The 17,304-nt window shown below is 37.8% G+C and overlaps 1 protein-coding gene across 14 annotated transcripts in view; it reads right to left on the bottom strand.

The window, feature by feature from the left end:
- Positions 1–17,304, bottom strand: part of GOLGA4 (golgin A4) — a 124,343-nt gene that overhangs the window by 22,518 nt on the left and 84,521 nt on the right. For 12 of the 14 annotated variants that reach the window (XM_061395895.1, XM_061395900.1, XM_061395889.1 and 9 more), the window contains 6 exons: positions 16,840–16,953; positions 14,638–14,658; positions 14,390–14,458; positions 11,426–11,501; positions 8,364–8,467; positions 3,435–3,521 (listed from right to left, as the gene is read on the bottom strand). In XM_061395895.1, coding sequence (XP_061251879.1) covers positions 3,435–3,521; positions 8,364–8,467; positions 11,426–11,501; positions 14,390–14,458; positions 14,638–14,658; positions 16,840–16,953 — 471 coding nt within the window. Of the gene's footprint in view, positions 1–3,434; positions 3,522–8,363; positions 8,468–11,425; positions 11,502–14,389; positions 14,459–14,637; positions 14,659–16,839; positions 16,954–17,304 lie in introns of those variants that run through there. The other 2 variants (XM_061395902.1, XM_061395903.1) reach the window with 2 other exon arrangements.

Raw genomic sequence — 17,304 nt, 5'->3', positions numbered from 1 at the left:
CACTTTCTCCATATAATCTTAATTTTCCATCAAATAAGGAACAATCATGAATGACTCTATCAAGTACCAAAAATCTCTTTATATTGACAAAAGTTTAATCAAATCAATGTATACGTTATCTCTGAGATCTCCCTCACTTCATGCTTACTATAACATTTCAAATTTCCTAAGCATCTGCTTTTATAACTTGAATTATATTACATAACCATGTCTTTTATTCATATATGAATGAATGGATGCTTTTCCCTCTGCCTAAAATGAAAGATTCCAAAAGGTCAACAACCATACCTTCCAAATCTTCAATTTTCCTATATTCGCCATAACAAGCATCAATAGAAGAGTCAACTGAACTCATTTATTAAGCAAAAGATTTAACTTATATGCAGAGTACATCAAGAGAAACACTGGGCTATAAGAAGCACAAGCTGGAATCAAGATTGCCAGGAGAAATATCAATAACCTCAGATATGCAGATGACACCACCCTTATGGCAGAAAGTGAAGAGGAACTCAAAAGCCTCTTGATGAAAGTGGAAGAGGAGAGTGAAAAAGTTGGCTTAAAACTCAACATTCAGAAAACGAAGATCATGGCATCCGGTCCCATCACTTCATGAGAAATAGATAGGGAAACAGTGGAAACAGTGTCAGACTTTATTTTTGGGGGCTCCAAAATCACTGTAGATGGTGACTGCAGCCATGAAATTAAAAGACGCTTACTCCTTGGAAGGAAAGTTATGACCAACCTAGACAGCATATTCAAAAGCAGAGACATTACTTTGTCAACAAAGGTTCGTCTAGTCAAGGCTATGGTTTTTCCTGTGGTCATGTATGGATGTGAGAGTTGGACTATGAAGAAGGCTGAGCGCGGGAAGAATTGATGCTTCTGAACTGTGGTGTTGGAGAAGACTCTTGAGAGTCCCTTGGACTGCAAGGACATCCAACCAGTCCATTCTGAAGGAGATCAGCCCTGGGATTTCCTTGGAAACTCCAGTACTTTGGCCACTTCATGCGAAGAGTTGACTCACTGGAAAAGACTCTGATGCTGGGAGGGATTGGGGGCAGGAGGAGAAGGGGGACGACAGAGGATGAGATGGCTGGATGCATCACTGACTCGATGGACTTGAGTCTGAGTGAACTCTGGGAGCTGGTGATAGACAGGGAGGCCTGGCGTGCTGCAATTCATGGGGTCGCAAAGAGTCAGACACGACTGAGCAACTGAACTGAACTGAATGATGGATGAGACTGCTTAAAATAGTAGTGGAAGTCTGGGGCTTTCTTTCTGAGCAGGTCAGCCTCTGGGATAAGTAATTAGGAAGGATCAGTCACCAATTCATCCCTATCTAGAATGAATACCACTTTATTCATGAATAAACAATGTAATGTTTTGCAAAGATTGCTTTTCAGTTAAACTCAAGAAAGAAAGAAAGAAACTTTTCCATCTGTCTTCAAAGGTTTTTTGTGTGTTTTTTTTTAATTTTATTTATTTATTTTAATTGGAGGCTAATTACTTTACAATATTGTAGTGGTTTTTGCCACACATTGACATGAATCAGCCATGGGTGTACATGTGTTCCCATTTTACATGATTCACTATTTACATGTAATCTATTCGAATAGTTTCTCTTTCAAGGCAAAACAATCTAAGGCTGCATGTGGGGGACCGGCCGGGGCAGGGGGGCCAGGGGTACTGGTACAGGATGAGGGCAAATGTCCTACCACATTGCCAAAGCAGTGACTTAGGACGAGCCTATACTATATTCCAAATCCTGACAAACTGCAGCCTAACAGTAAGAGGAGAGGTTGGCCATACCTCATCATCAAGTAGCAGCTACAGGAGAATGAATGAAGATTTAAAAAAAAAAAAAAAAAACTTTCTATTTACTTCATTTTAAAATATTTTCTTAAATATCTGGACCATAATGACAGAATCATGTCAACAGGCTCAAACTGCATTGGAGATTTTGTTTTCATAAAGACAATTGTTTTACTCAGTGAAGAGGAAAACCACTCTGAGTGAACTACAGGTTACAGAATTGGATGTTTGCTAGAATTTAAAACAACATTCTCTCTAGTGATGAAGGGCATACATTATAGTTACCTACTTCTCTATCAAAAATACCTATAACCAGAGCTAACTACAGAGGTATGACAATATTTTTCAGACTACTAGATACCAGGGAGAAATGTTTTAAGGAAAAAAAAAAACCCACATAATTAAAGGCTAGCCAGAATAGCTGCAGTTGTCCCAGAAAATATATACAGATAACACAATATACAATGGAGTTGGGCCTAAAGTCAGGGATGCTGGATGACTTTAAAGGACGCCAGGAAGATGTCAGAGTACGCATTGGGTCAAAGAAAAGGAGCATCACAGGGGGCTGATAAGTGCCAGGGGGGTTAGCCTGTAGGATAAAAGCCTTCCATCCAGGCCATCTCAGGGTTTTTGGTTGAGTTCCACAGGTTAGAACCAGAACAGACTTGCGACCCCAACAGAAAGGGCTATTTGGGCTCATGATAAGCCAGAATTTGTTTAAGAAACACACACAGTCAGTAGAGATAAGATGGTATTCTTTGAGATGTAACTACTTATTGACTTAGTCTTTCTTACTGGAGACATTCAGATGTAGGCTAACCCATCACTAAAGAGCAGATCTTTGTTTGCTTTAAATAGGAGAGTAAAAGAAGAGCAGTACTGTCATCACACAATAGGTAAAGAGATTGCAGGGGAAGATGTGCAAGTCCTGCAGGCTACTAGTAAGACAAGAAAAGACAGAAGAAAGAGAAAGTTTGGGGTCAGACAGGAAACATCACAGAGTTCATACTCTGCTTAGAATGGATCTTATTCTGGTATTGGTGCAGGACAAAAAGAAGTTAGGCAAGGGCAATTTTGTATAATTTATGAGGTGTGTACTTGTTTCATTTCAATCATAGCTGACTTCACACAAAAATTTCCCAATAATTCAGTTATCTATTGATATTTTCCCTTGTAGGGTAAAGGCCAAAAGCTAAAAAATGCTTTTCTTTCACTCAGAATTATTATATTTGGAAATCAATTGAAATAGATTTAGGAACTATAATCTACCAAACACCTACATCATGATATAATTTGGTTTAAAAAAACTATTACTCAACATACCAGAACAAATGCCTTTTCTGTCCTTCCCAGAAAGAGCCCAAGTTCCAGAAATTTCATACAGCTCATGTAAGTATCAACCTCATATATATTATTAAATAAGATTGTTCTTTCCTTGAGGGCATCCATTCAGATTTGCCCTCAGTTTAATATTCATAATGTAGTTTCACTTTTCAGGCTATACTACAATAAAGATGAAAACTTTTAAACTTCTCTTACCAACTCAGTCTTTGTAAATGAGACAGAATGTAAACAGACAAGATAAAGTTGTCTTCTATCTGTAGCCTATACTTAAAGCTTACCATGAGTCGAGCATCTTCTCGTTCCAAAATTTTCTGGGTCTGATCATCAGGGAACTTCAGTACAGTGGTTATAACCTTTGCCATGGTCTACAAGAAAGACAGGAGACAGTCACCAGGCAGCAGGGCAGATGGCTCTCACCCCATTCTGACATGTCCTGCCAGCGGGATTCTTTAGTGCTCTCAATGGAAGCCACGACCAAAGAAGTATGATGTGAAGGTATCAGTCAAGGAAATAACAGTCAATTACAGAATTTCAATTTGAAAGGACCCCTCACAATGCCTGGGTTGATATTATTTTAAGAAGATGTATTCACAATAGCATGAAGCCATATAACGTTCTAATGTTCTTGGCCCTTTGTCTTATTAAAATGAAACTTTATTACTCATTCATTTTATAAGGCTTTTTATTTGTAGAAATCTATCTAATAAGTGATGTATTGCCAAAACATATGCTCTAAATAATCAGAATTAGATACTCCCAAGTTCCGCTTGAACTAAATCACATCATATATCTCATAAACATGGGCTACTGCATGAACATGAACATGCTTATAGGTATTTTTTTAAGACATGCAGCACATCAGCCTAATAGAAATACAAATTACATTTTAAATAAACACAAGATGTTTTGTTTGGTAGAAAACAGGATGAATCAAAACATTACACATGGTGGCTTGCAAAACAAGATCATAAACTGTGCAGATCTAAATAAATATACCGTAAGCCAGACTGTCACCCATAAGTTCGTGGAAAATTCTCCTCAAAGGCTGAAATTCCCTATTTTGTATCAAGATGAGATGGTTTGAGGGAGACAGAGAGGAAAGAAGATACCACTTATGAAATAAGAAGGATAACAAGGTCAGCGCTCACATACAAATTCAGGTACTAGTGCTCTGTTGAGGACGAGGAGCAGTGCTCCTTACTGTAGGGCTACAGAGGACGGGGAGGCTCACCCAGGAAACTGACTCTTAACATTCTGTGTTCACAGTTACGTGACTGTGCATGTGTTCTGGGCAGACTGCAGGGAGGGAGGGAAGTGTGACTGCAGAAGGTCACGGAGCAAAAGATGACATAATATAGTTAATCAAAATTTTAGGAACACACAGCATTAGGAGAAAAGCATAATTATTTCCAGGAAGAATGGAGATGTTAGAAAAGAACTAACATTTTTTAAATTCCTATTATGTGTTAAACCTAGGCAAGGCACTTCATGTATTTCTAATACTTATTTCAACTAACAGGTCAACTAACACTATTCTTCAACCCCAAACCCCAAACCACAAAGAGCAAGATTTTAGAGTCTGACTCTCCTTCCTTTATCTTTGCCTCTGCCAGCTTGGGAGAAAGCAATGGCACCCCACTCCAGTACTCTTGCCTGGAAAATCCCATGGACAGAGGAGCCTGGTGGGCTGCAGTCCATGAGGTCGCCAAGAGTTGGACACGACTGAGCGACTTCCCTTTCACTTTTCACTTTCATGCATTGGAGAAGGAAATGGCAACCCACTCCAGTGTTCTTGCCTGGAGAATCCCAGGGACAGGGGAGCCTGGTGGGCTGCCATCTATGGGGTCGCACAGAGTCAGACTCGACTGAAGTGACTTAGCAGCAGCAGCAGCTGCCAGCCTGATGATCAAAAAAAACCTTTAATACAACTTAGTTCCTGGAGAATACCAAAGGCATTTTACAAAAATCCTCACCCTTTAAACTGTATTGCCTAGACAGAATAGAATCTTCGGTGCTAAACTGAAGTCTAGAAACCAAGCATATATGTGGCATGAAATGGCAAGAGAAATAAGCAGTAGTAACTGTTTCAATATTCTTTTTATTAACACTCTGTAAATTTAGCTTATCAAGTTCGAATAACCCGAAAGTCCACTTATACCCATTATGAAACCATATATATTATACACTTAGGCACAAACATGTAAAAAAAAAAAAAAAAAAGAACTGTGGCTAGTTGCCTCATCACACTTCTAAAAACATTAAATGGGAAACCCACCTCTAAACTCATCAGCGATGCTGAATTTGCAGCTTGTTACCCAGTAAAGACTTACAGCTCTTCCCTGGCTTTAATGGAAAGCCCAGGTTCTCTGCCATACCATGGGAAAGAAATCAGCCTGTCTACTCTACATACAATATCCTCAGGCCCTGGGAAGTAAGGAAAAGTTCAAATGAGCCACCTGGTTTAGAAGTGGCCTCTCCTACCAGGTTTTCCTTAAGAGAATTCAGTAAAGGATAGAATGAGAAACAGTTTCTATTGAAATGGAGAACAGGCTGAATTTAAGTACCAAAAATAGCATGAAGGATCAAAATCCAAGGGAAAAAAGTGCCAGGACAGAAGAAAGACCGGAGTTTACTTAACTTCATACTGTAAGAATGTGTATCACACATGTGGTCTAAAAAATCATCTGCCTCATAAAGTAAGGAACAACGTGTGCAAAAGCAAGATGAAGAAAGACAGGTGGGATGACATACAGATCCTGCTGGACAAGAAACAACGGCAGATGATGACCAAATCACAAAGGCCATTAATGTATTCTGGCTCATCCTAAAACCACAGCCTGGTCTCCATTTCAAATTCTTTGTTAATATACAGGAACTGGGCAAATCAACAAAAGAAATGTCTAAAAACAGACATCATGTCTACCCTTGAGTGCGTCGACTCTTGCTTGAAAATTTTCAGGGCCACCCTCCAATAACCTACAGGTAGAATTCTGAAACACTCCAGGCCGTCTACACCCTGCAGCCCTAAGCAGAGTCACTTCCACATCACAGAGGCAGTGCTTTAGTTGGAGCAGTCTCCCTGTCATTCGAAAGCCCACACTTACTTTCCTGTCTAGGACTTTCTGTCTGGGCTTTCCTCCTCTCTGAGCTCATCTATCAAAATTTATGCCCCCTGGTAAAGGCCTGTATACACACCTCCTTCTCCATGATGCCCTTGACCTCCCCACAAGTAAATATGGGGGTGCTGCTTTTCAGAGCCCTTGCTACACTCTGTATCACACTGTGCCTAGTGAGAACAGCTCCACCTTCCCACTATATGGTAAACAGCTTAAAAGTAGGGATGATATCCATTTTCATCTCCAGATTCTAAATGGAGATAAACATCAGGCCACATACAGTAAGTGTTCAATAAATATGCAATAAATTAAACTGAGTATCTATTTCAATATTGACTTATAAAATGTGATGGCAGAATGAAAGACTACTCATTCTTAGTAACCAGGAAAGCACACTGAATGCTGAAGATACAGCTCACACAGAGGCTCCTCAGCAGAGATGCCTAGCTGCCTGGGCCTCAAAAACATTCCTTATAATATAAGCTGTCTCCCGAGTCACAGCCCAGGATAACTGCAGAGCTCCGAAAGCACAGGCTGAGACCTGGCTGAACTGGCCCCACCCCAGAAGGTAACTGCTGCTGGGCTGGGCCTTTCTTTAGGAATCAGACTCTGAAAGGATCTCACCCCATACATGATTGCAACCTCCAGGACACACAGGCTGAGGCAGTCACACTCTCATTTCATAGATTGAGAAAAGGCTAAATAGCTGATTTAGCAACAACTCTGGGATCATAGCTTTAGACTCACAAATATAACCAAAGGAGCTAAACTTCTGAGAGGCTATTTTTCTTAAAGAAATGCTTTTCTCCCTTCCCTGCAATAACAAGGTAACTTTACCTAAGCCACCTCAAATATAGGCTGCTATCCAACAAGGGCATAGTAATAGAAAGTTACAATTCATTAGCTTTGTTTTTTAAAGATAAGGAGAAAATTCAGTTTTAGCTATCCTTTGAATTAAAAAAAAAAAGTTTTTAAGAAAAAAAGGCACTGAATTACTGTGAATTAATACATCCATCTTATGATGCACATTGAGGATCACACTGGATATTTCTTTAACTTGAACTATTTCATACACTGAAATTACATTTCTGTTGTATCAAGGATTCAAATGATCTCTAGCCCTGTAATTCCTGATGTTTAGCAGAATCTAAAACCTATAAATTCTTAATATTCTCTTAAGAGATTTTTTAATGCCCTTATTTTTAGGTCTTATTTGCCAAAACAACCCCTGAACTGTCTTAATTCCTGAATTTAGCACTTAGTAACTCCCACAAACCACTGAATTAAAACACTGACTGACTGTTTCTTAGAAAATGCATTATCCCATTCTCAGCAAACATATAAGGACAATGTAAAAATTCATGAAGGTAAAAATTTGAAACAGTATCAAAAACAGAAACTGCTTCAAATGAAAAATTTTGTTTTAAGAAATGCTCATGAATTTTCCTAAGTATATTTAATTAAAGATGTATTTACAAAATGCCCACTATAAGGCTTTTAAAAACACTGCAGGGATACAAATAACAATAAGACTAGACTCCACTCTATAAGGGACCTTATAGCAAATTTAACATCCTAGAAAACAAATTAACCAAGCATTATTACCTATGCAGTGGGGTCATTTTTAAATGATCAATACTCTATATGTACAAGAATAACTTTCTTACACTGACCAAAGTACAATATTTCTAAATACCCCTACATAGTCATTCTTAATTAGGACCATTTCCAATACTATCCACACTACCCTTAAGTCTCCATGAAAATGAAATTTCATCTCCTAATCTTAAGATCTGAAGTCAAAAATAGCCACATGCTTCACAAAGTATTAAGTCAAAGAAATTTTTATCTTTATTATTTAGCATCAACAATCAGTATTTTTAAATTAATATTTTATAAATGTAACAAATATAAGCAAGATTTGCTAACTCACTTTTGCAAACTCAGAGCAATAACACAATTACCTACTGCCTACTATCAGCATATATGGTCTGCTAGCAGTAAACACACAACATCAATATGTTTATTAAAAATGGGATACATTTCCTTCTAAATTTAACCATATGACAAATCACCAGACACAATTTATACCTTAGTCTCACGACCCATCATATACTCAAAAAGCACTTTGCGCAAATACTCAAACTCCGTAGGTTCTCCAAAGAGTGAGACATCAGTATGGTACAAATTGCCACCTGTCAAACAAACAAACAGATTAAACTGTAAAGAGAAAAACAGATAAGCTACTTAGCACTTAGAAAAAGATAAACTAAAACACAAAGTAACAAAGAGAGAGGCTTTACTCTTGTATCAACTGTATTATATTAGATTGCACTACGATATGTATATACATTGTATACTATAATGTATATAGCATTCCAACTGGTATTTTTCCTTTAGAAGAGAAAACAAGTATTATTGCAGCAGTTTTATTTCTCACATCTTCCCCCTCCTCCAAGCCTTGACCTTCTTCTGCTTCATCTTTCTGGCATAACAATTTAAAAAGACAAGGCCTAGGGAAGACGAAGATTTCTTAAAACCAGTATTTCTCTCCCAAATACTATGTGGTTGGCTTCAGATAGTCTATGGTGACTAAAATGAACAATTATTTTTACTTTGTTAAGGAGTTCAGTAGCTCGTCAGAACTGGACATGGAACAACAGATTGGTTCCAAATAGGAAAAGGAGTTCGTCAAGGCTGTATATTGTCTCCCTGCTTATTTAACTTATATGCAGAGTACATCATGAGAAATGCTGGACTGGAAGAAACACAAGCTGGAATCAAGATTGCTGGGAGAAATATCAATAACCTCAGATATGCAGATGACACCACCCTTATGGCAGAAAGTGAAGAGGAACTCAAAAGCCTCTTGATGAAAGTGAAAATGGAGAGTGAAAAAGTTGGCTTAAAGCTCAACATTCAGAAAACGAAGATCATGGCATCTGGTCCCATCACTTCATGAGAAATAGATGGGGAAACAGTGGAAATAGTGTCAGACTTTATTTTTCTGGGCTCCAAAATCACTGTAGACGGTGACTGCAGCCATGAAATTAAAAGACGCTTACTCCTTGGAAGGAAAGTTATGACCAACCTAGATAGCATATTCAAAAGCAGAGACATTCCTTTGCCAACAAAGGTCCATCTTCAAGGCTATGGTTTTTCTTGTGGTCATGTATGGATGTGAGAGTTGGACTGTGAAGAAAGCTGAGCGCCGAAGAATTGATGCTTTTGAACTGTGGTGTTGGAGAAGACTATTGAGAGTCCCTTGGACTGCAAGGACATCCAACCAGTCCATTCTGAAGGAGATCAGCCCTGGGATTTCTTTGGAAGGAATGATGCTGAAGCTGAAACTCCAGTACTTTGGCCACCTCATGCGAAGAGTTGACTCATTGGAAAAGACTCTGATGCTGGGAGGGATTGGGGGCAGGAGAAGGGGACGACAGAGGATGAGATGGCTGGATGGCATCACTGACTCGATGGACGTGAGTCTGAGTGAACTCTGGGAGTTGGTGATGGACAGGGAGGCCTGGCGTGCTGCAATTCATGGGGTCACAAAGAGTCGGACACGACTGAGCAACTGAACTGAACTGAAACCTAAAAGCACTGGTTTATATCAAGTTTTCTAAACTGTTTCGAAACATAAGGTAGATAAAATAACTTGAATGCATTAAGTAGTAATGCCATTTTAGTGGTTTTCAAATACTTTGATTCAATATCTTAAAGACTGTCACAAAATATATAGTTCATCTATTAGATCAAGCTCCATTTCAATTTAAAAATAAAGAATAAATACAGTTCAAGTATATGAAATCGTAATATGAAAAACTTTCATCTGAATAAATTCATAATTCTGTGTTATGTGAAGTCTAAACTCGCATTCACTTCCAGTACAATGGCACACTAGGCAATCTGAAAAGCCTTCTGCACTAAGAACTATCTAAAAGCATAGCAAAGAGATTAATGTGCAGACTCAACCATATTGCTAGGACTGTGGACAGGAATAAGTGAACTGATAGACAAACTGTTTTATAACAGTGCCTAACACCTAGTACTATATGTGTGTCAGTTATTAAAAAACTACATGTGTGTTCATTTTACAATTTAAAACAGAAAAAAAATGAAAGTATAAAATCCTTAAGTTGAAACTAAAAAAAAAAAAGAATCAATACTATATTCTTTATGTATTGCTGGGCACCAGTTTAGCAGTTCTATGCTAAGAATCACACATGTTGACTTAGCTATGGAAAACAGTCTTTGAAGCAAGAGTCTTCTCTGCAATGAGCCATAGGAAACATCCATGTTGGTTTTCTCTTCTTTTTGAAGTGTGTTTTGGAAAGAATCTAAAGCAAGTCCTTGTTTAATTAAAAACTGTATAATAACTTATGCTATTTCATAACAATAAGTAAGAGCTTTCAAAAACACAAAAGAATGTGAAATGGCTTAGATTCATGCCTGACTGCCTTACAGGAAAAAGCAGAAAGCTTTACAAAACATTTAGCAAAATAAAACTATTCGTAATACAGCGAGGCTGTGCAACTGAGAATGGGAAATTGTTACAAGATTATTCAAAGTCATGACCATCTCAAGGGAACAACTACATAAAGACTCAAGCTTGTCTTCAGAATTCTTTGTAAGCAGCATATATAATTTAAGTCAAGAATACTTCTAAATCATCCTTTGCCACTTTGAAATAAGTTATTTTTATGAAATTCTTTTATCCTTAAATCCTGGTTTAAATATAGCAATTAGTATTACTGTAATTAGTAAAAACAAAACCAAACCAGAAGCACTTAAAATATATAACTCTGTGTTTATATGGGTACATGCAGTAGAAATTATGAATGTTTGCATATACACAGAACAGTCTGGAAAAATATACACAAATCATAAACTAGGTCCATTTGGAAAGTGGAGAACAAACTGGGAACCTGCAATTTCACTTCTACATGGCAACACTGATTTTTTCCCAAACAACAAATAGACATTAATTTTGCTTTAGATTACTATTCTTCTTTCCATAAAACTAGCTGTTATTGATGAATTTACATACATTCCTTCTAAAGAATGAGATTAGCAAAGACAAAAATAAAAATCATCCAGAAGTCCCCCAACACAAGATATGCATGGATAACATGACGAGAGATCACTCCTACCTCTGTAAGGTGTCCCTACAGTTGTTGGGTATACATTCTTCTCGTATTTCTTCAAACGATCTTCTAAATTGTGAATCTAAAAATAACAAATATTTCAATCACAAGATTCATATGGAAATGTTTAAAAAAAGACTGCTATAGCCACTAGATTTTTATAATGTGCAATACAGAATATAGACAAAAAGAAATTAATACATATGGTTTCTTAGATATGACACCAAAGGCAGAGACAACAAAAGGAAAAACATCAAATTTCTGTGCCTCAAAGTGCATTATCAAGAAATTGAAGACAACCCACAGAATGGGAGGAAATATTTGCAAATCATATATCTATTAAGATTCTCAGCAACAACAAAAAACAATCAGATCAGATCAGATCAGATCAGTCGCTCAGTCGTGTCCGACTCTTTGCGACCCCATGAATCGCAGCACGCCAGGCCTCCCTGTCCATCACCAACTCCCAGAGTTCACTCAGACTCACGTCCATCGAGTCAGTGATGCCATCCAGCCATCTCATCCTCTGGCGTCCCCTTCTCCTCCTGCCCCCAATCCCTCCCAGCATCAGAGTCTTTTCCAATGAGTCAACTCTTCGCATGAGGTGGCCAAAGTACTGGAGTTTCAGCTTTAGCATCATTCCTTCCAAAGAAATCCCAGGGCTGATCTCCTTCAGAATGGACTGGTTGGATCTCCTTGCAGTCCAAGGGACTCTCATTAGGGAAATACAAATTATAACCATAATGAGATAGCACTTCATACCACCTAGGATAGCTATAATCAAAACACCTGCTGGGGAGGATGTGAAGAAATTGAAATTCTTATACTTTACTGATCAGAATGTAAAATAGTATCCACAATGTAAAACCATTTGAAGGCTCTTCAAAGAGCTAAACAAGTAACTTCCATATGCTCTAGCAATCCCATTAATGAGTACGTAACTCAAAAGAAGGAAAGAAGTGTTCAAACTAAAACTTGTAAACAGTGTTCCTAGCAGCACTATGCACAATCGGCAAAAGGGAGAACAATCCAGCGTAATAAGAAGCAGAGGCGTCACTTTGCCAACAAAAGTCCGTATAGTCAAACCTATGGTTTTTCCAGTTGTCATGCACAGGTGTGAGAGCTGACCATAAAGAAGGCTGAGTACTGAAGAACTGATGCTTTTGAATTGTGGTACTGGAAAAGACTCCCGAGAGTCCCTTGGACTGCAAGGAGATAAAACCAGTCAATCCTAAAGGAAATCAACCCTGACTATTCACTGGAAGGACTGATGCTGAAGCTTCAATACTTTGGCCACCTGATGTGAAGAGCCAGCTCACTGGAAAAGACCCTGATGCTAGGAAAGACTGAAGGCAAAAGGAGAAGGTGGTGGCAGAGGATGAGCTGGTTAGATAGCATCACTGACTTTATGGATACAAATTTGAGCAAAGTCCAGGAGATAGAGAGGACAGGGAAGCCTGGCATGCTGCAGTCCATGGAGTAAGAGAGTCAGACATGACTTAGTGACTGAATAGCAACAAGAAACAATCCAAACACACATCAACTGATGACCACACTGTAGTATCATCCATACAATGAAATATTATTACTCATCAGAAAAAGGAGTGAAGTACTAACGAATATTACAACATAGATGAACCCTAAAAACACTATGCTAAGTGAAAGAGGCTAGGTTAGAAAGGTCATGTATTATATGATTCTATTTATATAAAATACTCAAAATAGGTATTTTGATTAGTTGAGCATGCCCTGGAGGAGGGCATGGCAACCCACTCTAGTATTCTTGCTTGGGGAATCCCCACAGACAGAGGAATCTGGTGGGCTATAGTTCATGAGCTCGGAAAGAGTCAGACACAACTGAACGAGTAAGCACATTTATATAAAATACTCAGAACAGGTAAATCCACAGACTTAAAAAACAGATTAGTGGTTGTGAGATACTGGGGAGAAGGTAATGGGGAATGAATGCTTAATGGGTACAGGGTTTTTTCTTTTGAGGGTCATGAAATGATCTGGAACTCGATAATCACGATGGTTTCAGAACACTGTGAATGAACTAAATGTCAATTAATTGTGTACTTTAAAATGATTAAAATGGTCAATTTTATGTGTTTACTACTATAAAAATAATCAGTACAAAAATTGTTATGCTAGGACAGTTTGAAGACTTGCGTGTGCTAAGAGAAGAGAATTTTAAAGCAGTAAACTTGAGATAGATGAGAAAGGCAAAAACACTAGGAAAAAAAATAATAAGGTAACACTGGGACTTAGTATCTATCTTTGGGAATTTTTTAAAAAATATTATGAAAAGTTTCAAACATACTCAAATACAGAAAGTATACTACAGTTAATGCCCGTCACCTAGTTTCAACAATTATCAACATTTATATGTACATATGAATTGTAAAAAACTGGAAAACTCCTAAAGACTTAGTCTTCAAACTCAGCCAGTTGACTTAGGTCACTCTTCCTCCAGAGTTTGGAAAAAGACTAAGTATCATGCACCACAGGTATACATATACTGGTGTCTGCATGCCTGTGCATCCTTCTAGGTGTGCACACACGATCCTACTTAATCACTAGATAACTTACGGACAAATAATATTAAACCAAGACACTATAACCACTAGGAAAAAGCAGTAAAGACTGATGTTAATGTATTTTCCCTCTGATAAAAGCTTCTTCTATAGAACTTAAGTCATTACAAATTGTTATCCAACATGTTAAGCACTAGAATAACAGGATGCAAATGTTCCTGTTTAAATATACGTGATCACAAATTTATAAAGATATCCTCCAGCACTTTCAGATTTAAAAATAAAATTTCCTGTGAGACAAGATTGGAAAACCAACTATTAAATGAGTATTAAATCAGTTCTTTTTAAAAAATTAGCTAAATGAGTTCCAAGAATATACTTATATAAATCAAGGAAGTCATTTCAAAATTAAAAGCACCAAATAGACCTGTACCTGTTCTCTGAACTCCTGCTCTTTCAACTTTGAGTCACTGATTAGAGTAGTCTTCTGTGCTAGTTGTGTCTGAAAGAACAAAAGGTCAGATCTGAGACTGTGGGTTTCATCATCACTTGGACACATTTCTATACTGCCTGGTAAGTTTTTCCTTGTTAAAACAAGTCTCTTCATATTTTAACTTAAAATACAGAATGCTCCTGAAAATGGATTACCTTCACTCAAATTCAATGAAAAACTAGTCTTACCTGTAACTCCATAATTGTTACCTAAAAATGGAAAAAAAAAAAAAAAAGAAATAAGTCCATACACTAAAATCTACAAGAAACAATAAAATGGAACAATATGAAATCACAAGGAAACAAAAATTCAGTGTTACAGTCTTAAGAGAGTGGTCAGATTTGACATGAGGCAACTTTAACTACTTGCTTTTAAACCTGGTCTCTTTTGCTATATAAACTATTACAATGTAAATATACATGTGTGCGCTCAGTTGCTCAGCTGTATCCCACTCTGTGACCCCATGGACTGTAGCCTGACAGACTCCTGTCCACGGAATTTTCCAGGCAAGCATACTGAGGGGTGTTTCCATTTCCTCCTCCAGAGGTAAATATACATAAACACAGGTAAACACCAAGAAAAATGACTAGAAGGTCACTTGTGAAACTCCTAAGAATGATGACCACTTGGGAAAAGAAGGCACCCACCAGGAACGGTTTATCTATATACATCTGTATTATCTAACTTTTTTTTTAGAATATATTTAGAATATAAATAGAATATATTTATCTATTATTTGTACAATTTTAAAAACTAAACACATTAACATCTATTTATAACAGATGGGCTCTTTAGGGAAAATTCTAAAGGACCATTTCTGGGAATCCACTGTATGCAATAATCACAAATTATTTCTCACCCAACTCAACACTGATATATAGTTCAAGACCTCTCAGAAGCACCAAAGATGTTCAAGAAGGAAAATAATAAAAATTCAAAAAGAATAAAATAGAAAAACATTTTTTTAGAGCAGGAATAAAAATTAAGGATATTCTCTCCTTTCTTATGCTACAAGTTAAAGGACTCAAAAGACCTCCTGAATATTAATTTCACAACGTTTCAATACTCTGGCATCTTGACACAGGTCTCAAGGCCACTTTATACAACATCAGTACTTAATTTGATACTGAGGAGAACACCTTAGAGAGTACAATACATGTATCCATCTCATAGGAAGCAACATTTCACAGTACCAAGTATATTCAAATAGTGACCAAGTGGCAAAAAATTTTAAAAATAAAAAAAAGTAAATATTAAATGTAACTAGTAGCTATTGAAGAAAGAAAGGAAACTGGCTCATTGCTAAAACCCAGAATCTGTGCACCAAGTGGCCCAGTGGTCTTGCTGTTGTTATTTAGTCACTCAGTCACATCCAGCTCTTTTTGACCCCATGGACTGTAGCCCGTCAGGCTCCTCTGTCCATGGGATTTCCCAGGCAAGAATACTGGAGTGGTTTGCCAGTTCCTTCTCCAGAGCTGTTTATAAAGTCCTTTTCTCTCCATTTTGGAAAACTGATCCATGCAACTGGTTATCTAGAAAATTACTATCTGGTCACTGACTTCTGTGGTGAATCCTCTATAACTCTGGAGGATGAACCCATGAACAGTGTCCACCTCTCCCATGGCCCTCTTGACAGTGCTATGAAGATCACACTAGATGAGTTAGAACATATCAGAAGGAGGACGGCACATTGCCCTGGCCTCTCGAATGAGGGCTCACAAGCCCTGAGGATATGCATTTGTTGGGGTGCACAGCAGGTCAAGAAGCCACAGGGTAAACATGGTCCATCTTTCATAGCATCATTTTTACTTAAAGACTGGGATTATAAAAAAGCCTAGGTATGTAGTGCCAGATCTCTTTGAATTGAACCCAATTTTCCAAAATAATCCCCTTGCATCTACAACCAAGGAGAAAACACTGTTTTTCTCAAAGGTATATAACGAAAACCATTTTTATGTGACTACAAATAAGGATATATTATAGAGTAGAATATAAAATGTGTATGAATTTTTAACACAAAATATAAAAATCTAAAACTGAGATACATTCTATGGACTGTTTTTGGCTCTGCCCCAGGGCTACGAGGTTAACTGTCCTCTGCTGTCCTTTCCACAGGGAAGCCTGAGAAGCTTTGGTATCACAGAAACACCTAGGTTTGAAGTCTGGCAGAGAGGATTTATATTCCCAATACAACATTTACTGTGTGAGCGCCAACATTTTATTTAATCTCTTTGAAATTTAGTTTCATACTCTATAAAGAGAGGCTACAACTTCTCTCTTCAAAGATTTTTGTTAGGGTTAGATGAGGTAGGTGTGCATAGTAGGAGGCGAGTCAACAAAAACGACAATGTTTTCAAGGACTGAGTAAAGCCCAGTCCAGGTCCCCTCACTTTATCGCTGCCGGGAGTCTCCTCCTGCTCTAGCCTTTGCTGGTATTTCTTCTGCAGGTCCTCAAATTGAGTCTGCAAGTCCATTACTTTTGCAGTCATTTCTTCTTCACGAGCCTTTGGAATAAAAAAAGATATATATGTTAACAAACATCTCAAAAAGAATGCAGTAAAGAAGCAACATGATATTGCAAACTACCTCTGGGGGAGAAGCAAACACCTACATATTTTCTGAAATATAAACCACTATTTTATTGTCATTCATTTCTGTGCTCTGAAAACTTCCATTCATGCCTCACTTTTAACTCCAAGCCCTTTTTAAAGCTGCTCATTATTCCTAGGATCACTTTTCCCACCTTTAGTCCTCTTATCCCCACCCCATAAAGCTCGTCAACCTGACCCTTAAACTCGGGTTCCCAGGTTTAAGCAACATACAGGTGTGTGACAGCATTGTGACTGAACTATAAT

This window comes from Bos javanicus, chromosome 22 (genome assembly GCF_032452875.1).
Source record: "Bos javanicus breed banteng chromosome 22, ARS-OSU_banteng_1.0, whole genome shotgun sequence".
In the NCBI taxonomy this organism is placed as follows: Eukaryota; Metazoa; Chordata; class Mammalia; order Artiodactyla; family Bovidae; genus Bos; species Bos javanicus.
This window is presented reverse-complemented; position numbering and strand designations above follow the sequence as displayed.